Source organism: Vanrija pseudolonga, chromosome 2, assembly GCF_020906515.1.
Source record: "Vanrija pseudolonga chromosome 2, complete sequence".
Classification (NCBI taxonomy): domain Eukaryota; kingdom Fungi; phylum Basidiomycota; class Tremellomycetes; order Trichosporonales; family Trichosporonaceae; genus Vanrija; species Vanrija pseudolonga.
In genome coordinates, this window is record NC_085850.1 from 1,406,987 (window position 1) to 1,421,309 (window position 14,323).

Genomic DNA, 14,323 nt, shown 5'->3' on the forward strand with positions numbered 1-14,323 from the left:
CCACTGCCTCTGCCGCACAGCGTCTTAAACACACTTCCAAGAAGATTGCATCGCCGTGTCGCTATTGGAACCAGAGACACCTTGTTTCGTCACTCTGCTACCCAACGTTACATTGTTACAACACACGGTTCAAGCTGCGAGATGAGACACCACACATTTGGCCCAAAGAGTAATCCCAAAAGTTGCTTTGCTTAGCCGAGCAGGGCTCGCAGGGTCGAGGCCGCTGCCTTTTTTGTTTGTTTGTTTGCTTGTTTGTTTGCGTGTTTGCCGGTCGCTTACGCCTTGCTGAGGACGGGCTTGCGGTCAACCTCGACATCCTCGACATGGACTTCTTCCCATCCGACCTTGGCGTCCATCTTGAGGGCATTGACAGCTCCGGTCGTCTCGCGCATGACAACGTCAGGCTCGCCCTCAACCGAGTCGCCGGCAATCGACTCGTCGCCCTCCTTCGAGGTGCCAGAGTCTCCGCGGTTCAGGCTCGGTGGCGAAATGACAATGCCGGCCTTGCGAAGCAGGCCCTCGAGATGCGTGATGTGCGAGACGGCCTTGCGAAGGATGATGGCCTTGGAGTCGGTCGGAATGGAGGTCGGAAGCGCCGTGCGAAGCGACTGGAATCCCGTGTTGATGGACCTGATTACGGGTTAGTAATGCGTTGCAATGACGTGACGCCGCCACACTCACTCTCGTCGCTTCTGCTCGGACATCAGATGGGCCAGCCTTCTGCTCTGACCACCTCCGCCTCCACCTCCGCCTCCGCCGCCACCATTCGATGAGGCACTGCCACCACCGATGTAGGGCGACGCTGCCTCACGTGGCGTCTGCGGCCCTGCCCAATCACCGCCGTCGGATGACGAGGCACTGGGGGCATAGTGGCGGGAGAGGGCACTTGCGGCCGAGTGGCTACGAGCACGGCCAACCTGCGGCTGCATGTACTGCTCTGGCGAGTAACCGTTTGAGCCACCCAGGCTCTGGATTGAGCGCAATGGTGGCGAAGAGTGGTCTGGGAGCGGGGCGCCGCCACTGTAACGTGGCGGAGAAGGGTCGTTGCGGTAGCACGACGCGGCGTTTGCCGACTGTGCCGAAGACGGGGTCGGGCCGGAGAGTCCGAGGTGGGGGCCGCGGGCAGGCGAGGGCGCCGAGTGCTGCGCACTAGGGGGCTCGTACGAGTAGCTCGGACGCAGGCCGGACATGCCAAAGAGCTTGGGGGAAGTGGCCCTTGAGCTGCCGGGCGACGCTGGCGGGCCCATACTTCCGTTGCCTGTCGGCGTAAGGGGACCGCTACTGTGTGCCGCGGAGAATGACGAGAACGGGGGCAGCTGGAGCCGTTCTCGGTCACCTCCGCTGACAGGGTATCGGTTGTCGCTCTGGGCTCTTGGCAGTGAGGGACGGCGGTCGCGCCACGCCGCGTCGCGGGAGCTGTCTCGCTCGCGAGCGTCGCGGATGTCGCGCTCACGCTCACGCTCGCGGTCTCGCTCACGTTCACGCTCACGTGAGAGGTCGCGGCCGTCTCGGTCTCGGCGCTCCCTCTCACGCTCACGCTCGCGCTCGCGCTCGTGGAGGATGTGCAATGGGGCAACCGAGTTTGGTGGGGGCAAGTAGATGCGCCCACCGTCCGCAGCAGTGTCCTGCTGTGCCTGGTTGACACTGAGACTGTGGCGACGGGGGTAAGGGTGCGAGCGGTGCGACGAGAGCGACGTCTGCGAAGGGGAGCGTGAGTTGGACAACGAGGCGATGCGGGGGCTCCGGTCCGCCTCGCGGTCACGGGCCGATGAGCCGTTGTACGGCGCATGCACGGCGGGGATGGGGATCGAAGTAGCCATGGCGTGCGACTCTGTCGGTGAGTGCGGGTGCGATGGTCCAGGCGAGTAGGTCATTCCCGGAGTGGCCGGGTGTGGGCGACTTTAATAATGTTGGCGGTGTGGGTGGTGGGTGTGGGTCGTCGGCGGCGTCGACTGCTGCGGAGGCGGCGGCGGGCGGCGTCGACTTTGTGTAGAAATGTGAATGAGTGTGGGGGAGAGTGAATGCAAAGAGTCGACAGTTGGCGACTTGGCGTTTGGAAAGGGGGAAGGTTGTAAGGGACTTGACTTTGGTTCGGAAGTACTGGGGTATTGTCGCGGGCCGGTGCTAACACGCGGCGGCAGCAACAGGGAGGAGCAACAACGGGGTGGGGGGAGAGGCCGCAGGGAGGGAGGGTCGGGGTTGAGCGACACGGACGCGGGGCCGAGGGGGGTATGGTTGGCAACGTGCAAAGCGGCAAGCGCAGGCAGGTGTCGGCGGTTAATTTCGGCAGCGACGGGGGGGCAGTGTGTACAAGGCCAGCAACGGGGGTCTGTGTGCGAGCCGAATGCTGTGATGTGAAGCAGCTGGTGGTTGTTCCAGCGGCTGTTGGGTGGGGGTTGTGCAAGGGGGGGGGCGGCGTTGTGTGCCTGCTAGTTGTGGGGAAGAGCAAAGGACAAGAGATCGACCAGAGGAACCCAAAGTGCCAAGACGTGGGTTGATGGATGTAGCAGGTGGGTGGCCGTGTGGTGGTTGGGTGGGGGGGGGACGGGGGGGACCGGGGAGGGGGAGAGCAGAGGTAGAGAGCCAGGGGGGGCGGGGGCCTGCAGGGGTGGGTGCGCCGGGGGGTCGCCACGGGGGACACGGGGGACACGGGGTACGAAGAGATTCAAATCCGATCCGAATATACAGGGGCCACCAGCGATGTTAATCTGGCCGCCGGTGTTCCGTAATACAGCAACACGCAACCGTGGTTAGGCGTAGGCGACGGGTGCTCGAGGGCGAGACAGAAAGAAAACAGGGTGGTGTTCCACAGCGGCGGGGGGAGGCGGCGGCGGGGGCGGCAGCGGCGTACTCGGTGGCGGCGGGGCGGCGTGCTCGAGGGCGCTGGGGATCCGGGACGGTATTCGGTCGGAAGTCGCTGTATTAGCTGTGCCGGGGGGTCGGCAGCTGCTTGGCTGGTTGCAGGGCGGCCGAGGTGGACGGGGGAGGCGGATGAGGCCGAGGTCGGTGTGTGTTTGGTGCGAGCGAGATGGTGTCGGTCGCGAGTGAGTGGACGGACGAGGAGGTGAGTGTCTGTAGACTGGCTCGATGTGGATCCTAGTCGATCCGTCACAAGCAAATGGTAAAGGATGATGATGAAGGAGGAGACAGATGGGGAATGGCACAAGCAAATGAACAGGAGCACATGCTCACGCTCGCTCTCGCCTGCGAGCTCGCCTCTCTCGACACGCACCGGAAGTACCGAGGATGTGATGTACACGCCGTCAAGGCTCGGGATGACCGGGCGTCTTGCCGATGACAACTGTCAGCAGCTGCAGGCGCGGGGCCACAGGAGGGGGCGTGGTGGTTGGTCGTCGTCGTCGTCGTGTGCTGCTGCTGGCCAGGGCGCGACGATCTGGCCCCAAACGCAGCGCAGCGAGGCAGGGCAGGGCAGTCAGCAGGGCGAACCCAGGGCACCAAAGGGCACCAAAGGGCCGGGTTTGCGGGTCATCCACGCCCCAGCGCTGCCGTCAGCAGCCAGCACGCCGCGCCGCACAGACCGACATGTGCTCGCGAGCTTCGAGCTAGCTTGCTGGCCCTAACGCACCACGCGTGGGCGCCGCATCTCGCTCCGAGGCCGGCAAGGCATGTTGGAGCCGACACTAGCGCGCGCCGACATGGTGCGGCGCGACAAAGTGGTGCTGCTGCGCTCCCTCCCTCCCTGGCTCCATGCGCTCGCTCCGCACGCGCCACTCGTTGCCTCGCCTCGCAATGGAGCCCGCACCTGTACCCGCGCCAGTGGTGTCCACATGTCTGTCAGCTGCTGCTGCTCCTGCACAGTGCACGTCCCTCCCGCGCCCCACAGATTCGGTCAACTGCCGGCGCGTGCCGTGCCGTGCGCCCAAACGGGAAAGCTTGACACTGCCGGAGCTCGCTGGGCTCCGGATCACGCACGCGCGCGCCCCGCCCTCAGCTCCGGGCACGCACCTGTTGCACGCACCTGGCCTGCTGGCCTGCGGGCAATCAATCGGCACCTGATTGACTGCGCTCTTGCTTGCTGGTGATGCAGCTGCTGTACGCCAGTACGCCAGCTGGAATCGAATCTGGTGCCCAGTTGCCCAGCTCGAGCGCCCAGCAACTTCCCCCTGAGCTCGGCTGACGCTTGACGGCAACGATGCTTGGTCTCGTCTCACCCCCATGCCGCCGCGACCGTTCTCGCTCACGAGCGAGCTCGCAAGCAGCTTGGTAATCCAGCGCGCAAATCCAACGTACCGACGTTCCCATCCCGCCCAACCCCACCACCCCGCATGCCCCCGTGCCCATCAGCTGGCACCAGATGCAGCGGGCACGACCCACCACTCGTGTACCCGTGACCACGAGCCTCGCTTCGCGACCAGACCAAGGCATGTGCCGAGCCCAGACACACCCACTAGACACGCCCCCAGGCAGTCACTCATACCCGGAGCTACCGCCCCCTCCGTTGCTAGTGCGGCGTTTCCCCGCATCAGATGCCTCACCCGTGCTGCTGCAGCCGACGGTCAACTTCAGTCATGTGCACACGCCAAGCTAAGCGTCGAATAAGCCTTGGACATATGCCCACGTCGTTAGGGTAAACTCGTGGCGGCAATTGCGAGCTAGGCGAATCAGGCCCAGAATCAACCCTGCCAACCCCCGGATCACACTGCGCCGCACACATCGGCAGTCGCGCCGGTCCACCACGTCCGACAATGCGGAGATGCATAACCACCGCTCGGCTCGGCCGCTATAACGTCCGCAAAGTCGGCTCAATGCCGACTCTTTCATCCGCACGCACACGTCGTCTCGTCTACTTTGCAGCCGCGTCCTTCTTCTCCTTCTGTTCGGCCGCCGCGTACAGGTCCTTGAACTTGCCAGTCTTCTCGCACAGCGTCTTGAAGAGTGACGTGTCTTGGCGCAGCAGGTTCTGGGAGGGGGCTGTCAGCAGAGGTTCCCACGTGAAAGACAGGCACTCACAATCGGAGTGTCAAACTCGGCCACTCCGCCGTCAGCCAGAACAAGCAGACGGTCATAGTCAATGACAGATGACAGGCGGTGCGCAATAGTAATCAGCGTCGACTCCTTGAACTCGGACCGGATGGCAGCCTGCAGCGCCTCGTCGGTCGCAAAGTCGACAGACGCCGTAGCCTCGTCCATGATCTGCAACAGTTAGCACGTGTCACCCTGGCGTACTCACAATAAGGTTGGATCGACGAAGCAAGGCACGCGCCATGGCGATAAGTTGGCGTTGTCCTTGGGAAAAGTTGTTACCTCCGGCCGACACCTCAGAGTTGAGCGTGATCTTGACACGAGCAGATGGCACAATCGTCGCCGCAGCCGAGTCGACGCTGTCAGTGGTGGAGTGATGAGGTACCACGGCGCCGTGAGCAGCTGCAGAATTGAGAGCCGCAAGAGCCGCCAGGTTTCTGGTAGAGCCCTGGCGACTAATCGCAGGTGTGCCAACAGCAGTGCCCGCTGCGGTGCGGCCACCAGTTACGAGGTTGACGCGAGCAAGGGCCTCGAGCAGCTCCTCGTCCGTGTGCTCGCTGAACGGGTCGAGGTTATCGCGCACAGTACCCGAGAACAAGACGGCGTCCTGGGGAATGTACGTGATCCTCGAGCGGAGATCGTCGACGCCGATCTTCGTGATGTCGATGCCATCGATCTCAAGCGTGCCGGACGTAGGGTCCACAAAGCGCAGAAGCGACATGGCGATGGTAGACTTGCCCGAGCCAGTGCGGCCAATAAGACCAATCTTCTCGCCTGCCTTGATATCAAACGAGCCCTTGAAGACAGTTGGCAGCTCGGGCGAGTACTTGATCTCGACGTCGCGGGCGCTCACGAACGAGTCGTTGGGGGTGTTGGAAGGCCAGTACGCAGGCGGGCGGCTGCCAGCAATCTCGGAAGGCGGCTCTTGTGGCACACGGAGGTACTCCTCCACACGCTCCACACTGTTGAAGTCGATCTCCAGCTGAGCCCAGAATCTCGACATCCAGTAACACGATGAGACGAATCCCTGTGCGCGGAGGATGATGATACCAGTGGAACCCGCAGAGACGGCGCCGCTGAGAGCCAGAATCGAAGAGCCAAGGACGGTGAGCGAGCCGAGGACATCGAAGCGGAGTAGCAACCAGCGGTTGTTCATCCAAACGTAGTAGTAGGCCGTCTGCGTGATGTCGAAGGCCTTGCACAGGTTGTCGAAGAATCGCTTCTCGGCAGAGAAGGCACGGACAGACACAACACCGTCCAGGATCTCGGCGAAGCCAGAGAAGATGGGCGACCGGGTGGTGGCTTGGATACGACGAACGTTGCGGCCAGCTTTGAGGTAGACGACAGAGTAAAGGTAGTAGAAGTACAGGATGACCGCCGCGGGGAAGATGAACCAAGGGATGTAGTATGCAATGACGCCAACGGAGACGAAAAGCGCGACGACCTGGACTAGGACGATGCGCAAGCTGCCGTAAAGCGAATTGTCCACGGTTTCAATGTCCTTGGAGAAGCGGTTGATGATGCGGCCCAGCGGTGTCGTGCTGAAGAAGCGCACAGTAGCGTGCATGATGCTATCGAGGAGCCTGTCGTGCAAGGTAATCGAAGCACGGTACGCTCCCCACACGCCGACCATGGAAAGGACGAAGCCGGCGAACGCGGTAATGAACATGAGGACGGCATACACCGTGAGGTAATAGGCCGGGTGCGTGTCCGCGGGAGGATGGGGCGGGCTCCAGTTCGCCGATACGTCGCCACCGCCCGCCTGGATCGTGAACAGGTGCTTCGTCGCGTTGACAGCGGCAGGAGCGATGTGGTGGTAGAAGGTGGGCGCACGGTACTCGGCGTTCTGCTGGTCCAAGTGGTTGAGCGGGTTGACCAGCGCAAACAGCGAGACCTTGGACGGCGGGTAGGCGTCGCCCCAGAACTTGATCCAAAGCTGCTCAGCAAACGATGAGACCTGGCCAAAGATCATAACGATGAGCGAGATGATCCAGGTGATGTAGGTGGCTGCGCGGATGTAGAGCAGGTAGGTTCCCCACTTTACGTTTCCGACAGCACGTTCCTCGTCCTTAACCAGCTTGCGGCCGGGGCCCTTCTTCTTCTCCTTTTTGTCCTGTTTCTTGTCATCCCCTTCGGCGGACTTGACAATGATTTCAACGTCCTCGGGCTGGACAGTGTCGACAGCGGCACACTCAGCCTCTTCGATTGCCACAATGCCTTCCAGCTCTCCCCTTGAGCGCAGGTCCTCGGGCGTACCTTGAGCGTCGACACGACCATCAACAATACGGACGAGGTAGTCCGAAGCGGGAAGGAGCAGCTCAACATGGTGGGACACCAGGATCTGCGATGGTCAGCAACGCCAGAATGCAATCGGCCTCTCCGTACTCACAACTGTGCGCCCCCTGAGTAGCGGTCCGTTGATACACTTCTCGGTGAGATGCTTGGCAGTGTGGGAGTCGACAGCGGCGAGGGGGTCATCGAGAAGAACGTGCTTGGTGAACGAGTACACGGCACGGGCGAGGGCAACACGAGCCTTCTGACCACCACTGAGAGACACGCCCTTGTCGCCAATCTCGGTCTGGTCGCCGTCCTCGAGGATGTCAAAGTCCGGTGTCAACGCACAGGCCTCGACAACGGCGTCGTAACGGTCCTCGTTGAGCTCTTCGCCGAATAGAATGTTGTCCTTGATCGACTTTTGCTGGAGCCATGGGGTCTGTGCGGCGTACGCCACAGAGTTGCGAAGACCGGTCGAGGGATCGACATCGGTGACATTCTTTGGCAAGAATGTCTTGCCTTCGATAAGGTCTAGTTCGCCAAGCAACGCCTTGAGAAGAGCCGACTTGCCAGCACCTGTGGGGCCAGCGACGATGGTGAGTTTGCCGATGGGGAAGTTGACGTTGAGGTTGGTGAGCTCAAACACAGTTTCCTCCTCAGGCACCTCCGCCGAACCGTTGTCACCGTCCTCGGTGACAATTGTGGGCGGCGGGGTGGCAGAAGCACCGTTGGTAGGGGCATCATTCTTCTTGTCGTCCTTGGTCTCCTTCTTGGCCGTGTTGAAGCGAAGAGTCGCAGCCTCGAAGCCAATCTTGGTTTCGTCCAACGGCAAGTTCTTCTCCTCGCGCTTAAGAGACGAAACCCAGTCGGGAACTGCAATGTCAACCTCACTCTGTCGTTGCGGTGCTCACCTTCGTCTTCCTTCAGGAAGTCGTCGATACGTTTGACCGACACCATTGTCTGCATGAACCAGATGACGAACATGGGGAAGCCGGTGAGAGGCTGGCGAAGCATCTGGAACAAGAGGATGGCTGGGAAGGCAATGTCGACCGTGAGCTCCCGCTTCTCAATGACAATGAAGCTGTTGGGTCAGTCAGCGTTCAATGACCACGTACCAACCTGAAGAAGGCTGAGAGTGTCACCAGGATGGGGAGGAACGCCCAGATCAAGGTGAAGAGGCCGCCGTTAAGTGCACCTGGAGCGTTAACATGGCGAAAGAGTCACGCGACCTACTTCGCACAAGCTGCCTCATCTCCTCCTTTCGGGCGTTGGTTACGCGCGTCTTCCACTTTTCGGTCCATGCAAAGAACTGGACGAGGTTAGTAACTCGCTTAGCATTGTGGGAGTACCTTGATAAACTAGCATTGTGGTCAGCACACGCCACACTTCCTTTCACCCACAGTGATGGCGTTGATAAGCTCCGACATGACCGAGATACGCTTGTCGCGTGCCTTCAGAAGGTCCTTTTGAATCTGAAAACGTCAGTGGGTGAATCATTCAAGCCGATTCACGCACCTTGATGTTGCGCTTCATGAGGATCGAGTTCAAGGGCATGGCAAGGACAAGGGCGAGGATGCCAGCAAAGGCAGACCAACCCAGGAGTCTGTCCAGTTAGCCTTTCCCAGGTCGCTCAACTCACTGGTACAGGAAGACGGTGGCAATGACGGCCTCGATAGGGCTAGACCAAATGAAGGTCATGGAGGCAGCAGTTCCGCTGATCCTGCCATGGGTCAGGACGGAAGCCCCGCGGGCACTCACCTGTTCGCGTCGCTGGCCATCAGGTTGACGACCTTGCCGGCCTCGGCCGTTCCACCCTCCTTCTTGTCATCATCTTCTTCGCCAGCTTTCTCGCCGACGACACCAGACGTATCCTTGCGCTTGAGTGCCTTCTCATAGATGGCGGCAGTAAGCTGACTGTAGATGCGGAGGGACGCGCGGCGACTGTGCCAGAGGTGGATGAGATCTGCGAGGGTCTGGAGAGTCAGTACCGCCACTCAACAAAGCCCTCAACAAACCTTGCCCAAGCCCGCAAAAAAGGTGAGGACGACGAACGCGTATGCATGTGCCGTTGCCTGCGTCTTGAGGTCTGGCGACGCGTAGGGGTTCTCGCGAATCTGAATGGATGAGCTGGGAGGGTTAGCACAAAGGCGTCTCATCAATGACCCACAGGATGCGCTGGAAGAAGTATGGCGACATGTATGAGAACACGGCCGCGACGAAGGTCAGCGCACCATCAACGATAAGGTCGAAGCGATTGGCATAAACGATCTTGAAGAAGAGGGTGGGGGCCTTGGTTTCAATGAAGAGCTGGAAGACCTGCTTGGTCCGCATTGTGGTGGACAGCGGGGGCAGGTCCTCGGGCTGCATCGTCTCGTTTGCTGCCTGCTTGATGAGCGGGGTGACCCATGAGAATGTGAGCCATTCGGTGAGGGACACGACATCGTCAGGAGCGATAACCGACTGGGTTGTAAGCGACGGCAAAGCTAGACCACTTACAGCACGGCCGATGGTGAGCGGCGTGTTAAAGCGTAGCAGCCCAATGATGGACGCGAGGAGAAGCGTAATCGCGGCGTTGGTTGACTCGAGGACGAGGACCGTCGCAGTCGCCCAGACGGGGAGCTGGCCGTCGGCGACGCGCGTGTACGCTGCTGTCATAAGGATTGTGAACGACACGCCAAAGAGCACAGTGTATACCGTGAACGACGACCATGGGGGCACGACGGGCGGGTGGAGCGCGGTGCGGATAAGCAGGAGACTCTGGCTCGGTCAGCAACAACGCACAGCTCGACCACCCACCCAGATGAGAACCATGACGGCGGCATAGACGACAGCCTCGCGGCTCCCAAGGGCGCGGTTGACGAGGCGGCTGAGCTCGTCGCCAAACGAAACGGTCCACACGCCGACGGCGAGCGCGTTGAGGATCACAAGGGCATATCCAAGGGCCGGGGAAGGCTGGTACGCCGCGGCCTTCTTGCGCGCTTCCTTGTCATCCACGTCCGAGGGGACATCGGCGAGCGTGAGCGCATCGGCCAGCCAATAGTCTACAAAGCGGCGGACCGGGGGGATGTGATAGACTGCGACGGTGAGCGCGATGGCACCGACCGAGCCCAGGCGCGCGAGGGCCAGCGTGTCGTAGCTGATCGGGCTGGTTGGCGCCGTGGGCGCCGACTGCGCGTCGAGCGCAGAGAACAAGGCCATCGGTCGCTGCTGGGGTTGTACAGCGAGATGGCGGATGTGCGGGGGATGCGAGTCGACGCTACTGTATTTGTAGCGCGACAGGAGCAGCGGATCAATCACGCTTGAAGTTGACAGAGACTCGACACCACATGCTGCACAATATCACCTTTGCCGCCTCGGCTGGCTCGGTCACTGGCGCGTGCCTGATCTTTTGGACGCTGGGGCTGCAATGACGACACGCGGCGGCACCGGCGACAACTGCGGTAGCGGGCAAAGGACATGCACCAACCCTGGGGCACGCCTAGTAATAGTAGGCTAGGGCACATAACGAGCCTATCAACATTTCCACGCCTAATTCAAAACTTGAACATCAGCATGACCATCCACTTCGTTTTTGTAACCACCTCGAAGCACCAACAAAAGACATCATACACTCTCTCCACAACAGTCGCTCTGTGCAACCAACGACGCCAGCAGCACCTCACGGCTAGGGACGACAATCACGCCGTCTAAAATCACTCTCCTTTCGCCTGCTGCATACCTAAAAACGTCCACCGGCTGCTCAACATGTCCCTCGACTCGGACCGCGAAACCGCTCGTCTCTGGCGCGTCTCCAAGACGGTGCATGAGATGATCCGCGACCGCGTGAGTGTGAAGCGGTGCCGGTTGGCGGATGAAAGCTGTTCGCCGCCGAAGCTGTACCGCCAGAGCTCGACTGACAACGCAGGGCTACGAGGTTGCCGACTACGAGATCAACATTGGCTTCGAGGAGTTCAAGGAGATGTACGGCGGCGGCGGCAGTGTCGAGTAAGTCGGCTGGCTGAGCCTTGCTGTGAAAGCTGTGGGCATTGCTGACCTCGCCCAGCCGTGGACGGATGTCGTTCCACGCCAACCACACAGAAGACCAGAAGGACAGGATATACGTCTACTTCTGCAGCGAGAAGAACGTGTCCAAGGCGGCGATGAAGACGTTTATCACGTCGCTCGACAGCATCGGCGCCAAGCGCGGCATCATGATCTGGAGCGAGAAGATGTCGCCGGCGGCCAAGAAGACGCTGCTTGAAATGCAGTCAGAGTACTATCTCGAGGACTTTGCCGAGGCCGACCTGCTTGTCAACATCACCAAGCACTTCCTCGTGCCCAAGCACACGATCATGACGCCCGCCGAGAAGACCGACCTCGTCAAGCGCTACCGTCTCAAGGACACGCAGCTGCCGCGCATCAACGTCGGCGACCCCGTCGCCAAGTACTACGGCTTGAGGCGAGGACAGGTTATGCGTATTGAGCGCTCGTCCGAGACTGCCGGACGGTGAGTGCCGCGAGAAGCGGTGATGCAACGAAGCTGACACACACCCAGATACATCACCTACCGCATTTGCATGTGAGGAGGCGTCTGTCAAGGGGCGAGTGGGTGTAGGGGAGCTGGAGGCGCCGCGTCCAGCGACAGCAACAGCAACAGCGCTGTTGGCGGTGGCCGAGCTGGTAATTGTATGATATGCAGTGGCATTAGATCACCGGGTGTGGGTGTACGCGCGCACTGGTACTGGCCACTGGCCCAGGCATGGCAAGGCGGATCTGATAGAGTCGACGGTAATAGCAACAAAATGGGTGGGGGCAGTGGCATTACGGCGTTCAACAAAGCCGCAACGAGCCGGATTGCACATCCTGTCTCATGTTCCATTCCTGTCTCATGCCCATAGAGTCCGAACCAGCCGGCCCAGTGGCGCCGAGCAGACAATACCGGCCCACAGCTCACCGCACGCCATTCCTGCTCTCCGCCGCGCCACGCATGGCGTACCCATGCCCATGTATTGTTCTGCTGTCTTGGTCACTACCGCGGCAGCTGGGGCCGGGGCTGCGCCGTTTGCCCCGACCGAGGCCGAGTTGGACGGAGGCAGCGATGCCCTCCGAGCTAGTCGCGCCGCCCACGACGGTCGCTACATTCACTAGCGCCCTCCGACTAACCCTCCAAACAAACATGCTGCATGGACGAGATAACAGAACACCGATACGGGTCTGACAACGGCCCAGAGATCCAAAATGTGGCGAGCGACGACGCGACGGACAGACAGACGACAGACGGACAGACACTACTAGTCTTGTTCGCTGTCCAGTCTGCGGCCCTTGCGGACGGCGCGGTCGTCGCGCTGGCTCTGCATCCAGTTGCCCTGGGGTGTGTGTAAGCTGCAGTTCGCGAGCGGTATAACAATTGGCTTGGACGCCACCACTCACTGCATTGGGACGCTTTTTCCGGACCCACTGCTCCTCGAGCGCGCGGCGCTCCGCAATCTGCCTCTCGAGCTGCTTCTGGCTCTCCTGGCGGTCGAACACTGGGCCGCCGACGATGAACTCTGCCTCGGCCGCCGCGGCCTTGTTGATAGCCTGTGTCTCGGGGTCGACGTAGCCAATACCCGCGAGCGCTCCAAAGAAGACGAAGAGCGCACTGTGGGTGGTGATGAGATGAAACAGGGCAGGGTGGGCGGAATGGAGAGAGCGGGAACGAAGGTGAGTCGCAAGTCATTTAGGTCACGAGAACAACTGCGTCAGCGAATGTCATGGGGAAGGCAACACAGGCAACTCACACCATGAAGACGATGAGGAAGGGGAGGTTGCCTCGCCTGAGGACGCGGTACGCCCGCCCGGCGATCGCGCGCCCCACGGCCTGGGGCGACAGAATCCGCGTCGTCTTGCGCTTCTCGGCGTCGTAGTCTGTTGCGCCGCCGGAGAGCGAGTGAACGACGGGCTTGCGGGGGCGCTCGTCGAGCGTGTGGTGGTGGTGATGGCCGTTGGAGTGGGCGTGCTCGCCGCGCTCGAGTGTGTCGTACGCGACGTCGCGGAGGGCCATGGTGGGCGGTGTGGTGTGGTGTGGAGTGGGGTTGGGTGCCGATAACTTGCTTGTGCCGCTGCGCAGGTTTGTGAGTCTTCAAAATTGTGTATGCGTGTGTTGTTGTATTGTCGCGTAGACGAGGACGGACGTGTAAGAAAAAGGAGGGAGACAAGGTTAGAGTTGTGGGGGTGGGTGGGGGGGTGCGACGTCGTCGTTGAACAATAGCAAGGAAATGGCGTGGTGGTAGTGGGATCCCGTGTTTGGCGGCGGCGGCGGTCGATGGCAGCAGCAGCAGCAGCAGTGGCGGCGGCGGCGCTGTGGGCTGCGGGCGAGAGTGGTCGAGACTTGAATGGACCGAAATGACCACTTTGGCCTAATGAGCCGCCCCCGCCAGGCAGCCATGGATGGCCCATTTGTGGATCAAGCTGGCTGTGGCCCAGGCCTGGCGCCTCGCACACTGACTCCCCACCCAGCGCGCCGTGGCGCCAAACAAGGCCAGCAAAGTCGATGCCCCTTTTCGTCTAGGCCGCTACGGGATCAAATTGCTCTGCCTGGTTGACTCCAGTGATCGTCGCTGGCCAGCAAACGTGGCCTCGTGCTGGCTGCTGGCTGCTGGCTGGGTGCTGCGCGCTGCGCGGTGCGATTTGCCCGCTAGCACACCAGACCACCACCACCACCACCCGCCCCGTTTGTACCTCTGCATACCGCCGCGTCGCACTCCGCCTCGCTCGCGGGCATTAATCCTCAACGCTCCCAGGGGACCGGGTCTGCCCTTCTCGTCATAGGAACGCGCTTGTGCCAGTTGAGTTCTCGTCGTCAAGGGTGTGTGCGTGAAGTGAGCTTGAGGTCGACGCGAGCGACGGCGCGTGCGACCGGCAGCAAATAAAAAAATCTGCAAGGCTGCATGTGGTGGTGGTGACGTGCATAGTGCATGGTAATTATGAGCCGCCGGAGGTGGATGTCTCACCAAATGTGTGTTGGCTGGTGAGCGATGGGACTATGGGAACCGCGGAGGAGTCGACGTCGATGGCGACGCCCGACGCGGACCAACGCACGAGCAGC

General features: G+C 61.1%; 4 protein-coding genes across 5 annotated transcripts; 1 reads left to right on the forward strand and 3 right to left on the reverse strand.

The window, feature by feature from the left end:
- Positions 1–29: 29 nt before the first annotated feature.
- On the reverse strand, positions 30–2,413 carry LOC62_02G002316 (uncharacterized protein). Its single transcript, XM_062768825.1, has 2 exons — positions 682–2,413; positions 30–630 (listed from the first exon to the last, which is right to left on the reverse strand). The coding sequence occupies exons 1-2, from the start codon at positions 1,872–1,874 to the stop codon at positions 276–278; spliced, it is 1,548 nt and encodes a 515-aa protein (XP_062624809.1). The 5' UTR covers positions 1,875–2,413; the 3' UTR covers positions 30–275.
- A 2,310-nt stretch (positions 2,414–4,723) lies between these two features.
- YBT1_1 (ATP-dependent bile acid permease) lies at positions 4,724–10,549 on the reverse strand. Of its 2 annotated transcripts, XM_062768826.1 has the most exons (15): positions 10,054–10,549; positions 9,754–10,014; positions 9,425–9,717; positions 9,273–9,384; positions 9,016–9,230; positions 8,897–8,977; positions 8,773–8,860; positions 8,658–8,729; positions 8,491–8,566; positions 8,377–8,452; positions 8,169–8,338; positions 7,373–8,130; positions 5,192–7,324; positions 4,972–5,154; positions 4,724–4,921 (listed from the first exon to the last, which is right to left on the reverse strand). In XM_062768826.1, exons 1-15 carry the CDS (start codon positions 10,453–10,455, stop codon positions 4,805–4,807), a joined length of 5,037 nt encoding a protein of 1,678 aa, XP_062624810.1. In that variant the 5' UTR covers positions 10,456–10,549; the 3' UTR covers positions 4,724–4,804. The 2 variants fall into 2 exon arrangements, with proteins under 2 accessions (XP_062624810.1, XP_062624811.1); XM_062768827.1 differs by having other exon boundaries at positions 9,425–10,014.
- A 300-nt stretch (positions 10,550–10,849) lies between these two features.
- rpb-5 (DNA-directed RNA polymerases I, II, and III subunit RPABC1) lies at positions 10,850–11,994 on the forward strand. The gene is made up of 4 exons (XM_062768828.1): positions 10,850–11,079; positions 11,162–11,241; positions 11,300–11,743; positions 11,792–11,994. The coding sequence occupies exons 1-4, from the start codon at positions 11,002–11,004 to the stop codon at positions 11,817–11,819; spliced, it is 630 nt and encodes a 209-aa protein (XP_062624812.1). The 5' UTR covers positions 10,850–11,001; the 3' UTR covers positions 11,820–11,994.
- Positions 11,995–12,414: 420 nt separating this feature from the next.
- On the reverse strand, positions 12,415–13,447 carry LOC62_02G002319 (uncharacterized protein). Its single transcript, XM_062768829.1, has 3 exons — positions 13,017–13,447; positions 12,667–12,877; positions 12,415–12,602 (listed from the first exon to the last, which is right to left on the reverse strand). Exons 1-3 carry the CDS (start codon positions 13,277–13,279, stop codon positions 12,528–12,530), a joined length of 549 nt encoding a protein of 182 aa, XP_062624813.1. The 5' UTR covers positions 13,280–13,447; the 3' UTR covers positions 12,415–12,527.
- Between the last annotated feature and the right edge of the window lie 876 nt (positions 13,448–14,323).

Excerpts from the sequence above, each read along its gene's own strand:
- rpb-5 (XM_062768828.1), top strand. The coding sequence starts at position 11,002 with ATGTCCCTCGACTCGGACCGCGAAACCGCTCGTCTCTGGCGCGTCTCC. Across the intron at positions 11,242-11,299 it reads GGCGGCGGCGGCAGTGTCGA|CCGTGGACGGATGTCGTTCC; the intron begins GTAAGTCGGCTG and ends GACCTCGCCCAG. Across the intron at positions 11,744-11,791 it reads TCGTCCGAGACTGCCGGACG|ATACATCACCTACCGCATTT; the intron begins GTGAGTGCCGCG and ends ACACACACCCAG.
- LOC62_02G002319 (XM_062768829.1), bottom strand. The coding sequence starts at position 13,279 with ATGGCCCTCCGCGACGTCGCGTACGACACACTCGAGCGCGGCGAGCAC. Across the intron at positions 12,878-13,016 it reads TTCCTCATCGTCTTCATGGT|TGCGCTCTTCGTCTTCTTTG; the intron begins GTGAGTTGCCTG and ends CACCACCCACAG. Across the intron at positions 12,603-12,666 it reads GGAAAAAGCGTCCCAATGCA|GGCAACTGGATGCAGAGCCA; the intron begins GTGAGTGGTGGC and ends CACACACCCCAG.
- YBT1_1 (XM_062768827.1), bottom strand. The coding sequence starts at position 10,455 with ATGGCCTTGTTCTCTGCGCTCGACGCGCAGTCGGCGCCCACGGCGCCA. Across the intron at positions 9,385-9,424 it reads TACTTCTTCCAGCGCATCCT|CTCATCCATTCAGATTCGCG; the intron begins GTGGGTCATTGA and ends TAACCCTCCCAG. Across the intron at positions 8,861-8,896 it reads GCCACCGTCTTCCTGTACCA|ACTCCTGGGTTGGTCTGCCT; the intron begins GTGAGTTGAGCG and ends CTAACTGGACAG.
- LOC62_02G002316 (XM_062768825.1), bottom strand. The coding sequence starts at position 1,874 with ATGACCTACTCGCCTGGACCATCGCACCCGCACTCACCGACAGAGTCG. Across the intron at positions 631-681 it reads TCCGAGCAGAAGCGACGAGA|GTCCATCAACACGGGATTCC; the intron begins GTGAGTGTGGCG and ends ACCCGTAATCAG.